This window comes from Phaseolus vulgaris, chromosome 1 (assembly GCF_051622355.1).
Source record: "Phaseolus vulgaris cultivar YP4 chromosome 1, ASM5162235v1, whole genome shotgun sequence".
NCBI classification, from domain to species: domain Eukaryota; kingdom Viridiplantae; phylum Streptophyta; class Magnoliopsida; order Fabales; family Fabaceae; genus Phaseolus; species Phaseolus vulgaris.
In genome coordinates, this window is record NC_143498.1 from 23,722,838 (window position 1) to 23,744,734 (window position 21,897).

A 21,897-nucleotide genomic window follows, 5' to 3' on the forward strand; every position below is an offset into this window, starting at 1 on the left:
TGTGAACACGAGATCCGACTCCCACGGCTCCCCCGAGAGTCTCTCTTCGATCGAATGGACCCCCTTCGCGTATTTCTTCCGCTGGGAGGCGGTGGGTCCTCCGCCGGAAAAACCTCCAGCAATGGTGTGGACCTCGCCAAGCACAGGCATCTCGTGTGCTGGTTCTTCCGCCTGCGGCGGCGACAAGGTGGTGGTCGTCGTGGGCTCCGCGACATAATCCTTCAAAAACCCAGTCCTCACCAGCTCATCTAGCTGGTAGCCCAACGACAGGCAATTATCAATGTGGTGCCCGAAAGCCTCGTGGAATTCGCACCAAGAGTCTTTACGGGGCCCCAACACCTTGTAGGTCTTTGTCGGTCGCCTCAGCCTCTCAGCTATGTTAGGCACGGCGATCAAATCCTTCAACTCAACCACGAAGTTGAACCTCGCCGGCCTCGCTCTTTCTCTGGCCGGGCGATCGCCTCCTGCTGGACCCCGTGGCTGGGGCCTTCTGGCTTCGTAGGGGCGTCTCGCCTCTGGCTTCCTTCTTCCCGTCGTGGTCTCATTGACCCTGACAGGTTGAGCTCACGCCGGTCCTCTCGGGCGTGAGGGTACGACGCTGGTGCGCTTCACACACACCTCCCCTTCAGAAGCAATATGTTCTACCGCCCTACGCCGTAGTTCGGCGAAAGTCCTAGGGCGGTTGCGGATGATGGATTCTCCGAAAGGACCGGGGCATACGCCTTTTACAAATGCGTACACGATCATAGGCTCCTCTGTCGTACCAACCTTCACGACCTGGGCCCCGAATCGATTGATGTACTCCTTAAGGGTCTCCCCTTGGTATTGCTTCACGTGAAACAAGTCGTAGGAAACTGGTGGCGGGGCCTTGTTTGCTAAGTATTGTTCCCTGAACAATCGTGACAGTTGGCGGAAAGATGTGATATGACCATCTGGAAGGCTGATGAACCAATCCTTGGCCATCCCGGTCAGGGTGCTCATAAAGAGCTTGCACTTGGCAGCGTCAGAACCGCCTACCAGGACCATCTGTGTGTGAAATGCAGCAAGGTGCGTCTCTGGGTCCTCCATCCCAGTGAAGACCACCTTGGGCCCCGCGAACGTGTTCGGGATCACTGCATCTAGGATCTCCTGCGAGAAGGGAGTGGAAAACTCCCTTGGTGGGGAATGGTTCTCCATCTCGTCGTGTCCAGGCCGCCTCCGATCATTTCTCAGGCCCTGGCGCAACTCCTCATTTACGCGGTGGAGCTCTTCGTTTCGCTCATGCGAGGTGTCGAGATCTGCCTGCATGCGTTCCTGCTCCATTTTCGACTCCGCCATGTCCTGCTGCAGCCCCCTCATTATCTCTAGGACCTGTTGCATGGATAGTTCTGCTGGGGCTGCGCGTGCTGTGCTTCGTCTGGTGGGGGCCATTGTCACTCCAACCTCCTCCAACGTTACTGCGACTTAGTAGATTTTCTCGAACTTGTGATGGGACTGATGTTTTATATCGGCCCCACGGTGGGCGCCGAATGTTCCGTCCGGTTGACCGGGACGTCTTCGTGCGCGACCTCAACCGTCAGCTAGGGACTCCTTCCCACTGGTTACCTGTGGATTCCTGCAAAAAAGAGGACAAAGAGGCGCCCTAGCGGCCGTTTGCACTCCGACGCTCAAGTCAGCCAACAAGAAACACCAAAAATGTTCACCTACGTCTCTGAGCACCGCGTATGGCACTCTGAAGGTGGTAAAAAGAACTGTGTATATGTGTGTGTGTTTTCTCCCTCCGGCAAAGATCTTTCCCCAGTCCCTTGTACGTAACCTCAAGCACGAGCAAGCAACTAGAGAGTTCTCTGGTAAATTTGCCAAAAGTTCGAACCAACCCCGTTTCCAACATTCTTCGCGCTATTTAAACTACCCAAGCATTTAAAGCGCCTTAAAGCGCTTTTAATCACAAACGTAACGCACTCATTAAAGCGTTTAATTAGAAAACGTAGCGCATTTAAGACGTTGAAACGCTTGGGAGCCATCATAGTACCTGAACGCTCGAAACGGAAACTGTATTGAAAGACTTTAATTACCTGGCACCTGACTGAAGGGTGTTTCTATTCTGACATGGCTGTCGTACACGTGGAGGGCCTCACGACGCCATGACCCCATCTGGGGGCGTTTCCGCGTGTGAGTCCTCCTGCTTGGGAGTGCTACTGTGCTAGGGGTGACTTTTTGGGCATCAACTCATGCCCCCAATTATCTAGTCACTTACTTTGAGAGCGTATCTGCCTTCCTCTCGCACCCTGCACCCGGCTACCCTGGGCGTGACCTTCCTCTTGAGTCGTATCTGTCCCAAAGGCGTCTCGGGGGCGGCAGGAGTGCTTCACGAGTCAGGCTGCCCTACATTGGTGCTATTACTATGGCCTTGAAGCCACCTTTTCCTTCTCTTTATCACTGCCCCGGGTTATCAGGACCTGAGGCCTCCCCACGGCGTTGCTCCCTCCGTGGTCTTTCCTACCCATGGGTATCGGGGAACCACACTGTGATCGCCTTGCTTTAGTATTGTTTGAGCTGGCGACGCCCTGGTTGGGCGACACCTTCACCTAGGCGACGCCTGGCCTTGGCGACGCTTCCTCTTGGCGATGCTGGCACTTGGCGTCTCTCCACCTAGGCGACGCCTTGAGTTGACTTTGACTCTCCAGTTGTTGACTTTGACCTTGACTTAGTCAGCGCCCGGATGCGGGACGGTACAGATCCATTTCTATAAAAGTGCCTATTCAATCTCCAACTCAAGTTGATTCCATAAAATGTCAAAGAATCATCTATATCTTGCTATTGGAATCATATCATGTGGTATCATGAGTCTTAGGTTTGTTCTTGTTTGATTTTGAGTTGTTTTGCACTTTTAATTCAAGAACTCTATATTCTTGTTGTTTCCTTTTTGTTTTTAGGTTATTTTTGAGTTTTCTTTCTGTTTTCTTTTTGAGATTACATTGTGTTTGTGTCATTTTAATTTTTGAATCCGTAACAAGTTTTGTCATAGTCATGTTTTTCCAAGAATGTTATCAATTCCTTGTGTTCCTTTTATTGTAATTTTTGTTTCTTGCTTTTGTGTAATGCAGTTTTCTGTGTTTGATTCTTGATCCTTTGATGCATTTTCTTTTTAGTATTGAGTTCATACTTGTATTTTAGACCTATACAAGTTCTTACACATCATTTCCATTATGTCTTTGCTAGTTCTTAATTCTGTTTTTCATTCCTATTAGGATTTCTCTATTTTCCAGAAAATGTGCTAACTGTTTTGCCTTATTGCAATTGATTTACTTACTGGAATGTTCTGAAATTCTGGATTTGTGTTCGTCAAAGTGTTATAAAAAAGTAGAAAAAAGAAGTACTTCAAAATTCAAAGTACAAAAAAAAATGATAAATCAAATACAAACAGTGTGTAATTCTGCCGAAAAAAATACAGTAATCTGGCAGTGATTTTAGAAAATTTATCACAATTAATTGGCTTACTGTTTTTGAGTAATTCCAGTGCCATTATTGAGATAAGATCTTGAACTTTCTGTTGTTACAATTTCATAATCCAGTTCGCTTTATATGATTCCAGATAAATCTGTAAACATCACGCACAGTTTGCACAAAAATATTTTCCAGTAGTTCTATTTTTGTTTTCTTCATCTACTCTAGTGCTTTTCTTTAGGTCTCTTTTGTGTGCCTTCTTTTTCATTGAGTACCTTATTTTCTTGCTTGTCTTTTATTCACTAATCTTTGAGTTTGTCATACATCTTGTATTCCTTTTGATATAGCCTTTTATTGTTTATACCTTTTCTTGTTTGTCGTTCATTGTTTCTTTGGTTTTGTGGTGATTAGCTTTGAGATTGTGTGCTATTGCTTTGACATCTTTCATTTGAGGTTACTAAAGGCCTCAAGATCAGATTGGTAAAGGGGAGTATTCTTTCTTTGGAGAGCTTTAAGTGACACTTCACTTCGGCATTTTTGATCTAGTTGTTGCTAACTTTGTTTTCTTAACATTTTTTGTTCTTGTGTTTGCTGTTTTTCTTTTCTAATGGATACCTATTCAAGTGCTGAATCTTCAAAGCCACGCTCTACTCATAGAGCTTATGTTCTTAATGAATTGAGAGAAGCAAGGAAGGCTCTTGCTCAAAAGGATGAAGAATTGCAAAGATTAGAAGCACGTTTGGCCAAGATTGAATTACAACAAAAAGGAGTTGTCCATTCTTTGCATGAGAGACACCCTTCTCCTAGGCATTCTTCCAAGAGCTCTTCAAATGCTCACGACAATGGAGAGGATACTAGAAGAAGGAGGCATCGTCATCCTTCCAATGAGAGAACTCATTACCGTGACCAAAGACCTCACCATGAGTCCAAACCCCAAGTTCCTTTTATGAAAATTCCTAGCTTTAATGGGGATAGTGATCCTAATGTTTATCTAGATTGGGAGGCTAAAATGTGAACAAATTTTTGATGTCCATGAGGTCAAAGAAGACCAAAAGGTTAAGATGGCCTCCTTAGAATTCATTGATTATGCCATGAAATGGTGGCATAGTGTTGTAAAGGACATTATCTATAGCAAGAGACCTCCCGTGGTCTCTTGGGACGATTTGAAAGAGTGTATGCGCCTTAGATTTGTGCCACCATACTTTAGGAAAGACCTCATGTTGAAGCTCCAACGGTTTTAACAAGGCACGCTAAGTGCGGATGCTTATTTTAAGGAGTTAGAAACGCTTTTACTTAAAGTTAATTTGAAAGAAAGTGAGGAAGCTATGATAGCTAGGTTTGTAAGTGGCCTAAGAAGGGATATTCAAGATGTTGTTGAACTTCAAGAGTATTCATCTTTGGGATCTTTGGTTCACCTTGCAATGAAGGTTGAAGCTGAAATTGCTAAGAAAAAAGCTTTTAAAAACTCTCCCAATGATGGTTACTACAACAAATCTTGGAAAATTAAAAAGTATTTTTCAAACCTTCCTTCTAAGGATTCTTCTTTCACACCTAAAGAGTCTAAGCCTTCTACTTCTACTCATATATCACCCATCAAATCGTCTAGTAAAAAATGTTTTACATGTTTGGGATATGGTCACATGGCTTCTAATTGCCCTTCTAAAAGGAATATGTTTGTGCATAATGGGGTAGTAGTTAGTGAGCATGATTCCAATTCATCTAGGCATTCTTCACCTTCTAAGCCATCAAGTGAGATTGAGAGCGAAAGTCCTTGTGAAGGTGACTTATTGATGATAAGGCGTATGTTGGGCACAATTCCAAAATCTTTGAATGATACTCAAAGGGAAAATATTTTTCACACCCGCTGTCTTATCAACAACAACTTATGTTCCTTGATTATTGATGGGGGTAGTTGCACTAATGTGGCTAGTACAAGAGTTGTGGAGAAGTTAGCCTTACCCACTATCTCTCATACCAAGCCTTATAAGTTGCAATGGTTAAGTAACGAAGGTGAAATAATGGTGAACAAACAAGTCCTCATTAACTTTGCAATAGGAAAGTATAAAGATGAGGTTTTATGTGATGTTGTACCCATGGAAGCAACTCATCTTCTTTTAGGAAGGCCTTGGCAATTTGATAGACATGTTTTACATGATGCCCTATCTAATAGAATGTCTTTTTCCTTCCAAGGGCGCAATGTTATCTTAAAACCTCTCTCTCCCAAAGAGGTTCACGAGGACCAAATAAAAATGAAAACTAAAAGAGAAAATGAGAAAGAAAAAGAAGTAAGTATTAAACCGAGTCACACCACTTTATCCACTAAATCCATTATGTTGACTCGTGCTATGCCTCACATGGAACTTCCAAGGTCTTCTTCTTTATCTTTTTCATTACCCAAGGTTCCTATTTCAACACCAAATTGGTTAAAAAATGTTAGGGAAGATTTTTTCATACCTCCTAATGGGTTTCACCATTTCAGAGGTATTTTTCCAAAACATATCATCATTCCCAAACAAATTTTTCCAACTTGGTTTGTTTATAGAACCTCCTTTTCTGAACTCCCACTGTTTACAAATGCTAAGTCATGTTTGCCTTTTTCTTCCACTTTTAATTGTAAAACTAAACTGACTTTGTTATATGCAGGGATTCAGAATTTGTGGTCGAATTCTCTCCAACTCGAGGAGTATGATGAAAAACAGATAAGAGAGGCTTTTACCAATGGAGGAAGAGGTCATTCACCCACACATTTGAAGTTCTTCCTTCTAGTCTTCTCAAAATTAAAAGAAGACATAAAATAAAGAGAGGATCAAGCCTAAAGCCAAAGAAGTCTACAAGCTTTCAAGAATGGGCTTCAATTAAATATCTCTCTTTATAGTTTCTTTTGTATAAAATTGTAAATAATATAGAATAGTGTTTAGGAAGGTGCTTAGAGGGAAACCTTAAGATACCTCTTTTGTAAAGCATCTTTAGGCTTTAGTTTAGAATTTTCTAGGAGGTGACTCTTCATAAGTCACTATAGGCGTTAGCTTAGGAGACTCTTGGGTAGCTTGTGGTACAAGCTTTGTAAAGCTCATGACCGGCCCTTGCTCCTATAAAAGGAGGGCTTGGGTCCTTCTAAATGGAGAATTGGAATTTGTAGTATCAAAACTCTCCCAAATTGGCGATTGTATAGCCTTGGTTCCCTCAAGTGGCCGCAATTCACACTTATCTTGGAGCTTTCACACTTCAAGTGGCGTGTTCATCAACCAAGAACTACAACCACATAAGTCTTCTTTCTTCTCCATCTTCCCCTTCCATTTCCGTGCTTATATGAACTCCTAAACATGTCTTAGGTTCCTTTCTTGCTTTCTATTCGGTGTTCTAGCTTAGTTTCATGTTTCAATCGGTTCATCTTCTTTCTTCCTTGCTTTTGTTCGGTGCATTTCATTTGTGAAGCATTTCAATTGGTTCCTTTCATTTCTTAAGCAATTTAATCGGTTCATTTGCATTCTTGCACCTTTTAATCGGTTCAATTGACAAGAAATGGAACTTCCATATGAGATTTGGTGTTTGGTGCGAGTTTTGGTGAGTTCTTGAAACATAGAACATTGATCCATTTCTATAAAAGTGCCTATTCAATCTCCAACTCAAGTTGATTCCATAAAATGTCAAAGAATAATCTATATCTTGCTATTGGAATCATATCACGTCTCCAGGATGCGGAGGGCAAAGGAACTGGCCAACAAAGAAGTCCTCCAATCCACTGAGCTCAAACGCTGAGTAACCGGACTTACCCTGGAGGTGGAGGAGCTTCGAAAGACTGACCGAGAGACCAAGGCCCTCTTGTTTGAGAAATCCCAAGAGGCCTTGAGATTGTACTCCAGGAACAACGACCTTCGCACTGAGGTGGACTGGCTGAAAAGGGAGCTAGCCAGCAAAGACGAGGAGATGGCTTTGCAGAAGGAGGTGTTGGTTAAACTGAAGGAGGAGTTGGCCCACAAGGATGAACTCTTCCAACAGACCAAAGATGAGCTCACTAGTGATTCCGCTGATTCCTATGTGGCAGGCTTTGAGGATTCCATGGCTCAGGTTGCCTACGTGCATCCTGAGGTGGATCTTTCTCAAACAGGTTTAAACAAAAACTATTGCAGATGGGCAGTTGGTGGATGGAGAACAACGATGACCCTTCCCCCTATTGCCTTTATTTTGTAGTTCAATGAACGCCTTAACTATATATATGTATGAACGTTTTCTTAATCCAATCTGACCTCTCTATTAATGAACACCTTATTCTTTTCAAACTTAACACTCTGTGTGTGACTTCGGCTAACTCGTATGTCTTTAAAATGATTCTGCCAACTAACAACGCACCAACGATTGCCCCTACCTAAGTTGCACGATCCTCTATGAACTTGCTTCTACACTTGATGTCCCTCGCTTTTCTCGACCTTGGCATTTTCACCTAAATGGGGGAAGGTATATTAGGAACCTTACTTTTCTCGACCTTGGTGTTTTCACCCAAGGAGGAGGTTCACTAAGAACCATACTTTTCCTGACCTTGGTACACAAAGGCAAGGGAGAGGTTTGCTTGGAACCTTACTGCTTCTCGACCTTGGCATATAAAGGCAAGGGAGAGGTTCACTTGGAACCTTACTACTTCTCGACCTTGGCCTATAAAGGAAAGGGAGAGGTTCACTAGGAACCTTACTGTTTCTTGACCTTGGCATATAAAGGTAAGGGAGAGGTTCACTAGGAGCCTTACTGTTTCTCGACCTTGGCGTATAAAGGCAAGGGAGAGGTTCACTAGGAACCTTGATTCACAATATATCGCAAGCATATTCTTCAAATAAATTTTTATTTGGTGACCTCATTAAAAACCCTGATAAGAGAAAAAAGTGTCCCTTTAACTGCGTTCAATAATATGATTAACTGAAATAAAATTTGAGATTTTCCCCATTCCATGTTCGGGGAATCATCCCGCTTTCCAAGGTCTCGAGTTTGTACGCTCCATTCCCGAGCACCTCTATTACGCGGAATGGACCAGTCCACTTGGGAGACAACTTGTTCTCCTGGTCGTAGGGGTGAGCTTTTCGCATTACCAAGTCGGCGACATGGAACTGCCACGGTTTTAATTTGGACTTGTGCTTATACTCCACCCGCCTCTTCAAGGTTTCGGCTTGGATGCACACTTCCTCCTTGACCTCGTCGAGCAGGTCTAAGTTTACCCTCCTTTCCTCGTTAGACTCCTCGGCCACGAAGTTTTGGAAACGAGGTGAGCTCTCTTGGATCTTGATCCTGCCTGTTGACCAGAACGCTGGAGCTATGCCTCGTCAAACTTGGATCGACGTGTGCACCTCGTTTGCCTCCGTCCTTCGCCGCGATCCACCTCGAGAACCTGCAAAAGAACAGAGCGGCGCCGTTGCGGCCGATCGCACTCCAACGCCCAAGTCAGTGACTGAACCACCAAATACTAAGAGTAACACTCAAAAACTCTCTCAAGGAACCGTGAACCAGTTCTCTCTCCGTATACTCAAGAACTCGCAAGCGTAAAGAAGACAATCTGAACGTGCGTACCTCAGAAGTTCGTTGGGAAACCCTTATATACCTGGGCACTTTCTCTCTCCTGGCAGTTACACATCTGGACACGTGGCTCGCATCCAGCTGTACACGTGCCATCATCTGGAGCCTCCTTGACTTGGGCGCTGCTTCTGACTCTCCTTTGGCTAAGTTACTTATGCATGATACTACTCAGTGCATAGCTGTCCTGGAGTGCGATCTCTACTGGATTGGCGAGCTAGGGTGCCTTCGTACACACCTTCCCTGTGGTCTCGCCGGCCGCCTTCATAATCTGCACCACCTTCATCTTCGGCGATGTGCTTGCTCCGGCGATCTCTAATCACTTGGTCGCCTGAGTTTACATCTGGCGACTTCATCTTTAACCCGGTGACCGCCGGTTCTGGTGTGCTGGAGATCAGAGCACGCCAACTTAATAACTGGCGACTTCACGAGCCCCCCGACTTCCTTCCCTTCTGCCAGCAAGGCGTCTCGTCAACACGCCTATACAATAGCTTGATGCCACGTCATCACTTCCGACTACCAGGGCGGTACACAAGCCCCCCAGTCTTAAGCGAAGACTTGTCCAGCGAAAAGACTAAAGGAGTCACGTCAATACCGATCTACGTGGCACTGGCGCAGAATTCCAAGCGGTTGTACTTTCTGCTTTCCTGACGCTCCACCAAACACTTCTCCCATCGCTCGACACGTGGCTTCATCAACGGTTACCTTTAATTGCCGTTTGCGCTTCCCAAACTTATTCGAAAAACCCTTAAACCCATTTTGCTCCACTGTTCCATCACTTTCTTCGTATTCTCAGATGCTTCAACTTTCTTCTGCAAAAGCTCTCAACGTTCTTCAACCTCCTGAATCACCAACTTCCTTCATCACTTTTCCGATCATAAAAAGGTACTTCCTTTACTTCTTCTGCTGGTTTTTCCTGCATTTTAACCGATTCGCATCATCCTTTAACTGTCTGGTGCATACGCTGTGGGCTGTTTTCTCTGTTTCTCCTTTCTCGTAACTTAGGGCTTCGTCTTTGTTACAACGAACCTTCGTTCGTTCGTTTTTCACCCTTCTTCCGCGATCGAGTCAGCCTCCGCGAACCCTGATCACCTTTTCTTTTCTTCTTCCTTTGCAGATGGCTCGCTCAAAGATTACCCCAAATCCTCCTCCCTCGCCTCGAAACCCATCGTCTCAAGCACACAACCAATCGCGAGCACCTGGTGCTTCTTCTTCTCAGGCTGAGAGGCCTGCACCCTCTCGCTCTAACCTGACTCAGGCCACACCACCTGTCGCCGGAGGAGCCTCCGTTCCTACCCCAGACTTCAAAAACTATACCCATGGGCCACCCCGACCTTGCTGAAGGAAACTTCCTCAGTAAACTCTGCTGGGGCAGTTCTTTGTTTGAAGAAAGGGGACGAGCCTCACCTATCGTTCCACAAGGAGCACGACGACAAGATGATGGTGCTGCCTTGCTCTCCCGACATGCCGGTGTGCGTCGACGACAAGGGGAACACCGGCGGGTTGTTCTGCCTCATATACACCACTCTGTTCAAGAAGGTGAAACTTAGGTTTCCCTTCACTCGCTTTGAAAGAGAGCTACTTACCGAGCTCGACATCGCCGCCGCCCAGCTCCATCCCAACAGTTGGGCGTTCGTGTGGGCCTTCCAGATCATGTGCGACCACTTGGGGCTGCCAGCGTCAGTGGACGTCTTCCTCTTTCTTTTCGAAGCCAAACACCCAGGAGATCGCCTGTGGGTGAGCCTCAATGGGATTGCTGGGAGGTCAATCCTCTCTATCTTCCAGCAATCCTACAAAGACTGGAAGGGCAAGTTTGTCCAAGTGCGCCCGAACGACAAGGACGCCTCACTGCTCGACGGTTTCCCCTTGTATTGGGTAAACAAGGGGAACAAAGAGTCCAAAGGCAGCTTCAGGAGGCCAAGGAGTCCTGATAGCATGGGTGCCTTGGACAAGGAACTGTGCTTCTTCTGGAAGAGTGTGGCAGACGCCAACATTACCTTCCTCACCACCACGCTCATCTCTTTCGAGTTCTTCGAAGATCAACTCGAAGTTCGCATAGGTTAGAACTCACCTCAACGTTTAAGTCTTTACTTTGACATTATCTCTGTTAACTGTTTCTGGGCGTCTTGTGCGTTGTGCGCAAGACTTTGGTTTTATTTTCTGCATCACTTATCTGCCTTTGCTGCATACTGACTTATGCGTTTATTTTCTTCTCTTGAGTTAATCCGTGTATCTTTGCATTATGCAGGTCGTATGTTGGGCCAGGGCAAACTTGCTGAACTAAGGGCGCTCGCCCGATCCCATGGGTTGGCATCGGGTTCCCAAACCGTGCCAAACTCAGTGGTGGAGATCGCCGCTGCGCAAGGCAGATCGCCACCCAAAGGCCCAACTTCCTCCGAGGCCCAGCCCGCCAACCAGCGCAAGAAACTTATCCTTAGGAAACCCAAGAGGAAAGCCCCTCAAGTGGTTCATGAGGAGGAAGAAGAAGACGACGAGGCGACTGAAGATGGCCTCGTCACCAAGAGGAAGAGGGTGGCACCTTCTTCACCATCTGCCCCACCCCCTCTTCCAACATCAACACCACCATCCACACCTGCCCCGCCTCCAACATTGCTTCCTCCACCAGCTCCCGCCTCGCCAGTCCAAGCGATTCCTTTGGCATCCGCTCCCCCTGTGGTTGAGGCCGCCGAGCCTAATTTCATGGAGAACCCCCCGAGCGCCTCCACGCCTTATGTATCAACTGGAGGGGGTCCTCCTTCAAATGCCTCAACCGCAAACGCCGCACCAATCGGGGATGAGGGTGCTCACAACTCTCCAATCCTTATCACTGAATCCCCGACGTTGCCACCACGCCAAGAAGCCCTCATTGATCAACCAACTCAAGAAGGTGGCGGCGAGAACCAACAAGAAGCCCCCCCGGTGCCTCCACCAGCAAACCTCTCTCTTGAGGTTAAAAGGGTATGGGAGCCCTTCTCGGCAAAACTGAAGATGATGGTGGAGGATTTCCCTTCCATCATATCTAAAACGGTGGAGAGTTCTACCAGGAAGCTCCAGGATGACCTCTTCGCACTCCGAACTGAGAACAACACTATAAGGATTGAGGCGGAGAAGTTATCCTGCAATCTGACACTCGCCGAGATTGAACACCCCCGAGTAGAAGATGCCATGAGCACCGAGCTCCGGGTGGCGCGCAAGGAGGCCACCGATCTCCGCCATAAGGTGTAGCTCATGGCTCAAGAGAAGATTGAACTGGAGAGCAAGCTGGTGCCTTATCGCGTCAAAGTGGCTGACCTGGAGGAGTTGATCAAAACAGACGCCGCCAAGGTAAAGAAGCTCGAACAAAGGTCAGCCGATCGGGAGGTCTTCCTGGGGAAGGTGGAAAAGGAGAGGGACGACACCATGTCTAAGCTTGTCAAAGCCAACGAAGAAAAAGGGAAGATCGCCACTGAACTGGGCCAGGTGCAGGCAGAATCCAAGAAGGTTGCTGAAGACCTTCTTCAAGCTCGGGAAACCATTGAAGAACTTAAGAAACAAGCTGAAGAGCTGAAGCAACAGAACGAGGGGCTGAAGAAACAGATCGAAGAACTTAACCTGAGTTCTGCCCAGATTCTTGCTGCTGGATTCGAGGCCGCCCGGGAACAGTTCGCCTGCCTGTTCCCCGATCTAGATCTTACCATGGTGTCTCTCAACAACGAGGTGGTGGACGGGAAGGTTGTTCCTGCTGAAGACTGATTGATTCCCTCCATCCACTACCTTTATGCTTTCTCCTTACATATGATTGTAATAAACTTTCTATTTTTCTGTACATGTGCCTGGAACTGACATTTACTTTATGATAAGGTCCTTGTATTCTTCTAGTAACTTTTCTGTCTGCTTTATCTCTTCTTGTATAATTCACTTCAACGAAATTAACTTAGTAACTTCGTAAGCGTAATCGTATACTTAACTGCTTCGAACCACCGATTTTCGAATAACAATCACTCTAACAACTTGTAACTCTAGGGTAATAAACCTTAGCGTAAAATCGCTCTTCAAATAACGAACTTCAACTCAACTAATGGCTTAAAACACCGCTCACCCGATCTGCTTCATCAAAACGGGTCTTTGACTTTCTTGCCATTGCTTGAATTTCTCCTGGTCGCCAAAGACTCTTGGCGATATCAGCTTCTTCCTGGCTTCATTACTTGGCCATTGTTCCTTCATCTGGGGGTAGAGGCGCCTTTCGGATCCTTCTCTACCTCCCTGGTCTTCAGAACAAGAGACCGGGTGGCTAGGCGTTCTCTTCAAACCTACCTTAGCTACCCTCCAAACTTCTTCCACCCTTTACACCATACCTGAACTCGTTCGAGACGAGAAGGATTTTATCTTGCCTGAATCGCTCATCGGCGATCAGGTCCTTAACTCGCCTGAACTCGCTCATCGGCGAGAAGGTCTTTTAACTCGCCTGAACTCGCTCATCGGCGAGAAGGTCTTTAACTCGTGCCTCTGCATTGCCCCAGGGGTTACATCTCCTCTCCCCCAGAAACACTGAGGACTTTTCACTGGTGCCTCTACATTGCCCCAGGGGTTACATCTTCTCGCCCCCAGGAACACTGAGGACTTTTCACTGGTGCCTCTACATTGCCCCAGGGGTTACATCTTCTCGCCCCCAGAAACACTGAGGACTTTTCACTGGTGCCTCTACATTGCCCCAGGGGTTACATCTTCTCGCCCCCAGAAACACTGAGGACTTTTCACTGGTGCCTCTACATTGCCCCAGGGGTTACATCTTCTCGCCCCCAGAAACACTGAGGACTTTTCACTCTTCCTCGCCTGCACTCGCTTGACGGCGAGGAGGTCTTTATCTCGCCCCAGAACGCGCGAGGGTGTTGAGGTCGTTTAACTGGTGCCTCCGATCGCCGAAAGACGATGAGGACTTTAACTAGTGCCTCCGATCGCCGAAAGACGATGAGGACTTAAAACTTTTTAGAAAGCATGCAATATATCTTTACTTGCCTTAAATCACATATAAGTGACAAGGTCTTTCTTCAAAACTTTCTGAAAACAACAAGCATGCAATCTAAAACAACCTTAAGCTTCGAAAACTCTTCTTTATTGGGTGGCCTCATTAAAAACCCTCCTTAGGGAAAAAAGAGTGCCCCCTTCAAACTGTTTTAACAGAGACATTGTAATATAACTTCGTGTTTGTCTTTACTTACAAAGCTCTTAACTGTAATACAACTTGAGGTGCGTGGCGTTCCAGGTGCGAGGAATCGCCCCTCCTTCCAATGTCTCTAAGCGGTAGGCGCCGTTCCCGAGCGCCTCGGTTATTCTGAACGGTCCCGTCCACTTAGGCGACAGCTTATTCTCCATCTCGTACTGGTGGGCTTTCCTCATCACCAGGTCGCCTTCTCTGAACTGTCTCGGCATCACCTTCGAGTTATATCTTCGCTCAATCCTTCTCTTCACCGCCTCAGCTTTTAACCTCGCCTCTTCCCTGACCTCATCCAGTAGATCCTGGTTCAACCTTCTCTCCTCATTCGAGTCTTCCTCCACGAAGTTCTGGAATCTCGGCGAGCTCTCCTGGATCTCCACTGGAATCATTGCGTCGCACCCATAGACCAAACTGAACGGGGTCTCATGGGTTCCTGACTGCTCGGTGGTGTGGTACGCCCAAACTATACGGGGTACCTCCTCAGCCCAGCTTCCTTTGGCTTTCTCTAGCCTTCTCTTCAAACCTCTCAGCAACACCCGATTGACTGACTCTACTTGGCCATTCGTCTGAGGGTGCTCGACGGATGCAAACACTTGTTGAATTCCCACCCCTTCGCACAGCTTCTTCAACAGGTGACTTGCAAACTGAGTCCCATTGTCCGACACCAGGCATTTGGGCACACCAAACCGGCACACAATGTTCTTCCACACGAAACCCTCGATCTTGTGTGCGGTGATCTGGGCCACTGGTTCTGCTTCGATCCACTTGGTGAAATACTCAATCGCCACCACCAAGTACTTCATCTGCCTGATCGCCAGCGGGAATGGTACCAGGATGTCGATTCCCCATGTATGAAACGGCCAAGGGCTATAGATCGACTTCAACTCCTCGGGAGGCGCCTTGTGCCAATCGGCGTGCTGTTGGCATTGTTTGCAACACTGCGCATACTTTTTGCAATCTTCTCTCATTGTTGGCCAGTAGTAACCAGCACGGAGAGTCCTTGCGGCCAGAGCTCGACCCCCGACGTGGCTCCCACATATCCCTTCATGGAGCTCTGCCATAATTCTCGTACACTTCTCACCATGCACACATTCCAGGAGTGGGTGAGTGAACCCAAACCTGTACAGATCGCCATCAATCATTGTGAACTTGCTAGAATTCTTCTTTACCTTCCTAGCCTCTATCGGATCCAGCGGGAGAAGGCCATCTGCCAGGCACCGCTTATACTGTGTCACCCAGGTGTCTGGCTCATGGGTTGTGCAGACCTGCGTCATGTTCACCTTCTCTCCCCGACATGCTCTTATTCTTGGCGACCTCAAGGTCTCTTGAGTCAAGGATCTGTGACTCCTCGCCGCTTTCTCCGTCGACTTGCTTATCTGGAGGACCAGGTGATCTGCCACAAATGCTCTCGGCGTCTTCAGAGTTTCTTGAATCACCGTCCTCTGCCTACCCCCCTTGCCTGAACTGGCGAGCTTAGCCAGCAAGTCAGCTCGGGCATTCTGCTCTCTGGGCACATGCACTACTTCAAAAGAGGCAAAGGAACTCTTCAATTCCTGCACATACTCCAGGTAAGCCGCCATTTGTGGATCTTTGGCCTGGAACTCGCCTGTTACTTGCCCCGTGACTAGCAGCGAGTCACTCTTTGCCATCAACACCCTAGCTCCCATCTCTTTGGCCAGCAAAATTCCGGCGATCAGCGCCTCATACTCTGCTTGATTGTTGCTGGCCTTGAAGGCAAACCTCAAGGATTGTTCGATCAGCACGCCGTTTGGTCCCTCCAAGATGACTCCAGCACCGCTACCCTGCTGGTTCGACGACCCGTCCACGGAAAGCACCCAACGGAAGTCGTCCCCTTCAACTCGTGTCGCTTCAGACGAGAGCTCGACCACAAAGTCTGCAAAGATCTGCCCCTTAATCGGGCCTCGGGGCTCATACTTAATATCAAACTCCGACAGCTCCACTGCCCACTTTACCATCCTCCCAGCAACGTCAGGCTTCTTCAAGACCTTCTGGATGGGCAAGTCGGTCATCACCAGTATCGTGAAGCTATGGAAATAGTGGCGTAACCTCCTCGCCGAAAATACCACAGCCAGTGCAGCCTTCTCCAGGGCCTGATATCTTGTTTCTAGGCCCTGCAGCACCTTACTAACAAAATAAATAGGCTTTTGAGCCTGATCTAGATCCTGGGCGAGCACCGCACTCACCGCCCTCTCAGTTACAGCAAAATACAACCTGAGAGGGGTTCCCACCAGCGGTTTGCACAAAACCGGCGGGCTCGCCAGATACTCCTTCAGCTTGACGAAGGCTTCCTCACACTCCTTCGTCCAGGCAAACTTGTTATTCCGCCTTAAGCACTGAAAATAGGGATGGCCCTTCTCTCCGCTAGCTGACACGAAGCGAGATAGGGCGACCATCCGACCTGTAAGCTGTTGTACTTCCTTCACAGTGGCCGGGCTCCTCATCGCCAAGATTGCGGCACACTTATCCGGGTTGGCCTCTATTCCTCTTTCAGTTAAGAGAAACCCCAGGAAGTTTCCAGCCTCCACGCCAAAGATGCATTTCTCTGGATTCAGCTTCAACCTGAACTTGGCGATCGTCATGAACAACTCCTCCAAGTCCGCAACGTGCTTGCTTTTCTCTGGCGAGGTCACGACCATGTCATCTACGTACGCTTGCACATTCCTTCCCAGCATCGGTGCAAGTACTCGATCCATCAACCTCTGGTACGTGGCCCCCGCGTTCTTCAGCCCAAACGGCATCACCTTGTAGCAGTAGCACGATCTCTCGGTCATGAAGGCAGTCTTCTCTTCATCCATGGGATGCATCTTGATCTGGTTATACCCCGAGAAGGCATCCAGGAAGCTCAACAACTTACACCCTGCAGCACTATCCACCAGGGCATCTATGCTTGGTAAAGGATATGAGTCCTTTGGGCAAGCTTTATTCAAATCAGTGAAATCGACGCACATGCGCCATTTCCCATTACTCTTCTTCACCAGCACGACATTTGCCAGCCATTCAGGGTACTGGACTTCCCTGATGTGGCCTGCAGCGAGGAGTTTCTGTGTTTCGTCTCTAATCGCCTGCCTCCTCTCCTCGTTGAACTTTCTTCTCCTTTGTCGCACTGGTCTCACCAAGTTGTCCATCGCCAAATGATGGCACAAGAAGTCGGGATCGATCCCGGGCATGTCCGAAGCGGACCATGCAAACGCATCCAGATGCCGCTCTATCACCTTGGCGATCTGGTCCTGGAGCTCGACCTCCAGAGATCTTCCCAGCTTGAAGATCTTTCCTCCGATCTCTCTCTCGAGCCACTGCTCGACGGGTTTTGGCCTGGTCTCTCTGGTGATCACCGCCCTGGCGATTCCCAGCTCTCTCGCTTCCTCAGGGCGATTCCTCGCCTCTTCTTCCTCCAGGCCAGCGTTCCCCTCTCCCAGCTCAACATCCACCATCTCCACGTCTCCCCCAGCGGTCTCTTCTGTTACCGTCGATCTGGGCTTCACACCGGGAGGCGGGGTGGTTGTCACGTAACTCACCGACCTCTTGTTTTTCAGGCTATTCTCATAGCACTTCTTCGCTTCTTTCTGGTCGGACTTGATGGTGATCACCACCCCCTCCATAGACGGCAACTTCACCTTCATGTGCCGGGTTGATGGTATGGCGCCTATTCTGTTGAGCGTGGGCCTTCCCAACAGAATGTTGTATGCTGAAGGAGCGTTCACGACAAGGTATTTGATTTTCTCCGTTCTCGAACCTGCCTCATCTGTAAACGTAGTCCTCAACTCTCTGTACCCCCTGACCTCTACCTGGTCGCCAGCGAAACCATACAAACACCCTCCATAGGGCCTTAGCTGGTCAAGGGGTAGCTCCAACTGCGTGAAAGTCGGCCAGAACATCACGTCTGTCGAGCTTCCTTGGTCCACCAGAACCCTGTAGACCTTTCTTCCTGCTGTGATCAACGAGATGACTATGGGATCGTTGTCGTGGGGCACAACGTCCCGAAGATCTTGCTTGGTGAACGTAATGTCCACATCCGGCGAGTGGTCTTCAAACATATCCACCGTCATCACAGACCTCGCATACTTCTTCCTCTGTGATGCGGTGCATCCACCACCCGAGAAACCCCCTGCAATGGTGTGGATTTCCCCGTGTGTAGGCATCTCGTGCTGCTGAGCCTCAGCATCTGCTGGCTGGGAGCTCGACGTGCCCCCCGTCCTTCTATCCAGCAAATAATCGTTTAGGAACCCGCTCTTAACCAGATCGTCGAGCTAGTATCCTAAAGCCAAGCACGAATCCACGGTGTGGCCAAAGCCCTGGTGAAACTCACACCAGGTGTCTGGCTTTGGTCCCAGCACCTTGTCGCCTACCTTCTCGGGCGCTTTCAACCTAGCTGATATATTGGGAATGGCGATCAGGTCCGTCAATCCCATGACAAACTTGTGCTTAGGCGGGCGATTGTATTCCCGGCGTGCTGGTTGCGGGCGCCCTTGGCCCCTGCCCTTGTTCTTCCTTGGATCATAAGGATGGCGAGTCCTCTGATCCCTTCTGGCCGCCGCTGTCTCCAGCACCCTCTGTGGCTGGATCCTGGTCTGGGCGCGTGGCCTAGCGGGAGCCACGCTTCCTCTCTTCTCGGCGACTTCACTCTCGTCGGCGATGTGGGCCACCGCAAGTCGCCTAACCTCAGCAAACGTGGCGGGGTGAGCCCTGATCAATGCCTCGCAGAAAGGTCCCGGCAGCACGCCCTTCTTAAATGCGTAGACCAGCATTTCTTCATCTTTGGCCGACGATCTGACCATCTGCGCCCCAAAGCGATTCAAGTAGTCCCTGAAGGACTCTCCATGATATTGCCTTATATCAAACAAATCATAAGACACCCTGGGCGGTGCCTTATTCACGATGTACTGCTCGACGAAAATCTTAGAAAACTGTTGGAAGTTGGTTATGTGACCGGTAGGCAGGCTCACAAACCATTCCAGCGCCGTTCCCTGGAGTGTGCTCACAAACATCTTGCAGTACACGGCGTCTGACCCTCCCGACAGCATCATCTGCGTGTGGAACGTGGTGAGATGAGCCTCAGGATCCTCCACGCCTGTAAACACAGCCTTAACAGGTACCACACTCGCAGGAATAGGCGTGTCTGTAATCGCCTGAGCGAAAGGCATAGGAAAAACACGAGGCGGCGTTGACGGCGCGACCTCTTCAGCAATAGGACGCCCTCGCTGCTCCTGAAGAGCTTGACGCAGCTCTTCAGTCACTTTGCTAAGCTCATCATTCCTGGCCCGAGAGGCGACCAGGTCCTCATGCATTCTCGCCTGTTCTATGCGCGAGGCTTCCACATTCGCCTGCAACGAACGCATAATCTCCACCATCTGCGCCATGGTCATGGCGCCGGCGCCTTCAGCAGCAACGGGCGCAACTGGACTTGAACGGTTGCTTCTCATTTTTCTCATGAAACTTGACGAATCACAGAGTGCAATGAACAACACTTCCTTCAGCGACGATCGATTCAGCGATCAATCGGTCAAAACTGCGCGAAACTTCGCAAGAAACCTCAAGAACACAGCGAACCTCCACAGAAACCTGCAACTCCACTAGAAACCACCGCTTCTTCCTCGAAAGACCAAACAAGCCAAAGAACTCAAATCTTCACCGAACAAATCTCGCGTAAGAAGCAGAAAACTTCACTTCACCGAACAAAACTCCAAATGAACGGTGGAAAACGCGAAATCACCGAACAAAAACTAGATGAACAGCGAACAATGGTTGCACCAGCACACAACCACACCGAAAACTGCGAAAACTTCAAAGAACTCACGCTGTGGATGGGAACAGGTTTTACACGGCCCCACGGTGGGCGCCTGATGATCCTGCCTGTTGACCAGAACGCTGGAGCTATGCCTCGTCAAACTTGGATCGACGTGTGCACCGCGTTTGCCTCCGTCCTTCGCCGCGATCCAACTCGAGAACCTGCAAAAGAACAGAGCGGCGCCGTTGCGGCCGATCGCACTCCAACGCCCAAGTCAGTGACTGAACCACCAAATACTAAGAGTAACACTCAAAAACTCTCTCAAGGAACCGTGAACCAGTTCTCTCTCCGTATACTCAAGAACTCGCAAGCGTAAAGAAGACAATCTGAACGTGCGTACCTCAGAAGTTCGTTGGGAAACCCTTATATACCTGGGCACTTTCTCTCTCCTGGCAGTTACACATCTGGACACGTGGCTCGCATCCAGCTGTACACGTGCCATCATCTGGAGCCTCCTTGACTTGGGCGCTGCTTCTGACTCTCCTTTGGCTAAGTTACTTATGCATGATACTACTCAGTGCATAGCTGTCCTGGAGTGCGATCTCTACTGGATTGGCGAGCTAGGGTGCCTTCGTACACACCTTCCCTGTGGTCTCGCCGGCCGCCTTCATAATCTGCACCACCTTCATCTTCGGCGATGTGCTTGCTCCGGCGATCTCTAATCACTTGGTCGCCTTAGTTTACATCTGGCGACTTTATCTTTAACCCGGTGACCGCCGGTTCTGGTGTGCTGGAGATCGGAGCACGCCAACTTAATAACTAGCGACTTCACGAGCCCCCCGACTTCCTTCCCTTCTGCCAGCAAGGCGTCTCGTCAACACGCCTATACAATAGCTTGATGCCACGTCATCACTTCCGACTACCAGGGCGGTACACTCTCGACGGGAATCATGGCATCCGCTCCATACACCAGGCTAAAAGGTGTCTCCTTGGTAGTGGATTGGGGAGTGGTGTGGTAAGCCCATAAAATTCTAGGAACCTCTTCTGCCCAAGTTCCCTTAGCTTTCTCTAGTCTTCTCCTTAGGCCCCTGAGCAAAAATCGGTTGGCAGACTCAACCTGACCATTCGTCTGGGGGTGTTCTACCGAGGCAAATACCTATTTGATGCCGAGCTCTGTGCACAGGTTACCCATGCGAATTGGGTGCCATTGTCAGATTCTAAACTCTTTGGGATTCCAAAGCGGCAAACTATGTTCTTTCATATTGTGAGCCATGATCTACGCAATAGGCTCGGCCTCGACCCACTTGGTGAAGTACTCAATGGAGACCACTAGGTACTTCATCTGGCGAACTGCGAGAGGAAACGAGCCCAGGATGTCAATCCCCCAGGGGAGGAATGGCCATGGGCTATGGGTTGACCGTAATTCCTCTGGGTGCGCATGATGCCAATCGGTATGTTGTTGGCATTGCTTGCATCGATGTGCGTACCTCATGCAGTCCTCCCTCATGGTTGGCCAGTAGTACCCTGCTCGAACGGTCTTTGACGAGAGAGCTTGCCCGTCGATGTGACTCCCACAAATACCTTCATGGAGTTCAGCCATGATACATGTGCACTGCACCCCACTCACATAGAAGAAGATAGAGCGAGAGTAGCCATGCCTGAATAAGTTATCATCAACAATAGTATACCGATCTGCGTTCTTCTTGATGACCCTGGCTTCCACTGGATCCAGTGGGAGTAGACCGTCAGCCAGGTAGCGCCTATAGGGTGTCATCGAGGTTTCACCTTCGTCGACCAGGCAAATGTGCAATGGCTCTCCTATTGACAAGTCGTATGCGCTTATCCTGGGTACCCTTAACGTTTCCTGGGTCAACGACCGATGACCTCTTCCTCCGTCTTCCGAGACATTGACCTGTTGGATCTCTTTCGTGCAACCTGTGATAGTTCTTGGCGTCTTTAAGGTCTCCTGGATGAC

General features: G+C 48.7%; 1 protein-coding gene across 1 annotated transcript; it reads right to left on the reverse strand.

The window, feature by feature from the left end:
* Positions 1–21,198: 21,198 nt before the first annotated feature.
* LOC137815645 (uncharacterized) lies at positions 21,199–21,696 on the reverse strand. The gene has a single exon (XM_068618759.1). It carries the CDS (start codon positions 21,694–21,696, stop codon positions 21,199–21,201), a length of 498 nt encoding a protein of 165 aa, XP_068474860.1.
* Positions 21,697–21,897: the final 201 nt, after the last annotated feature.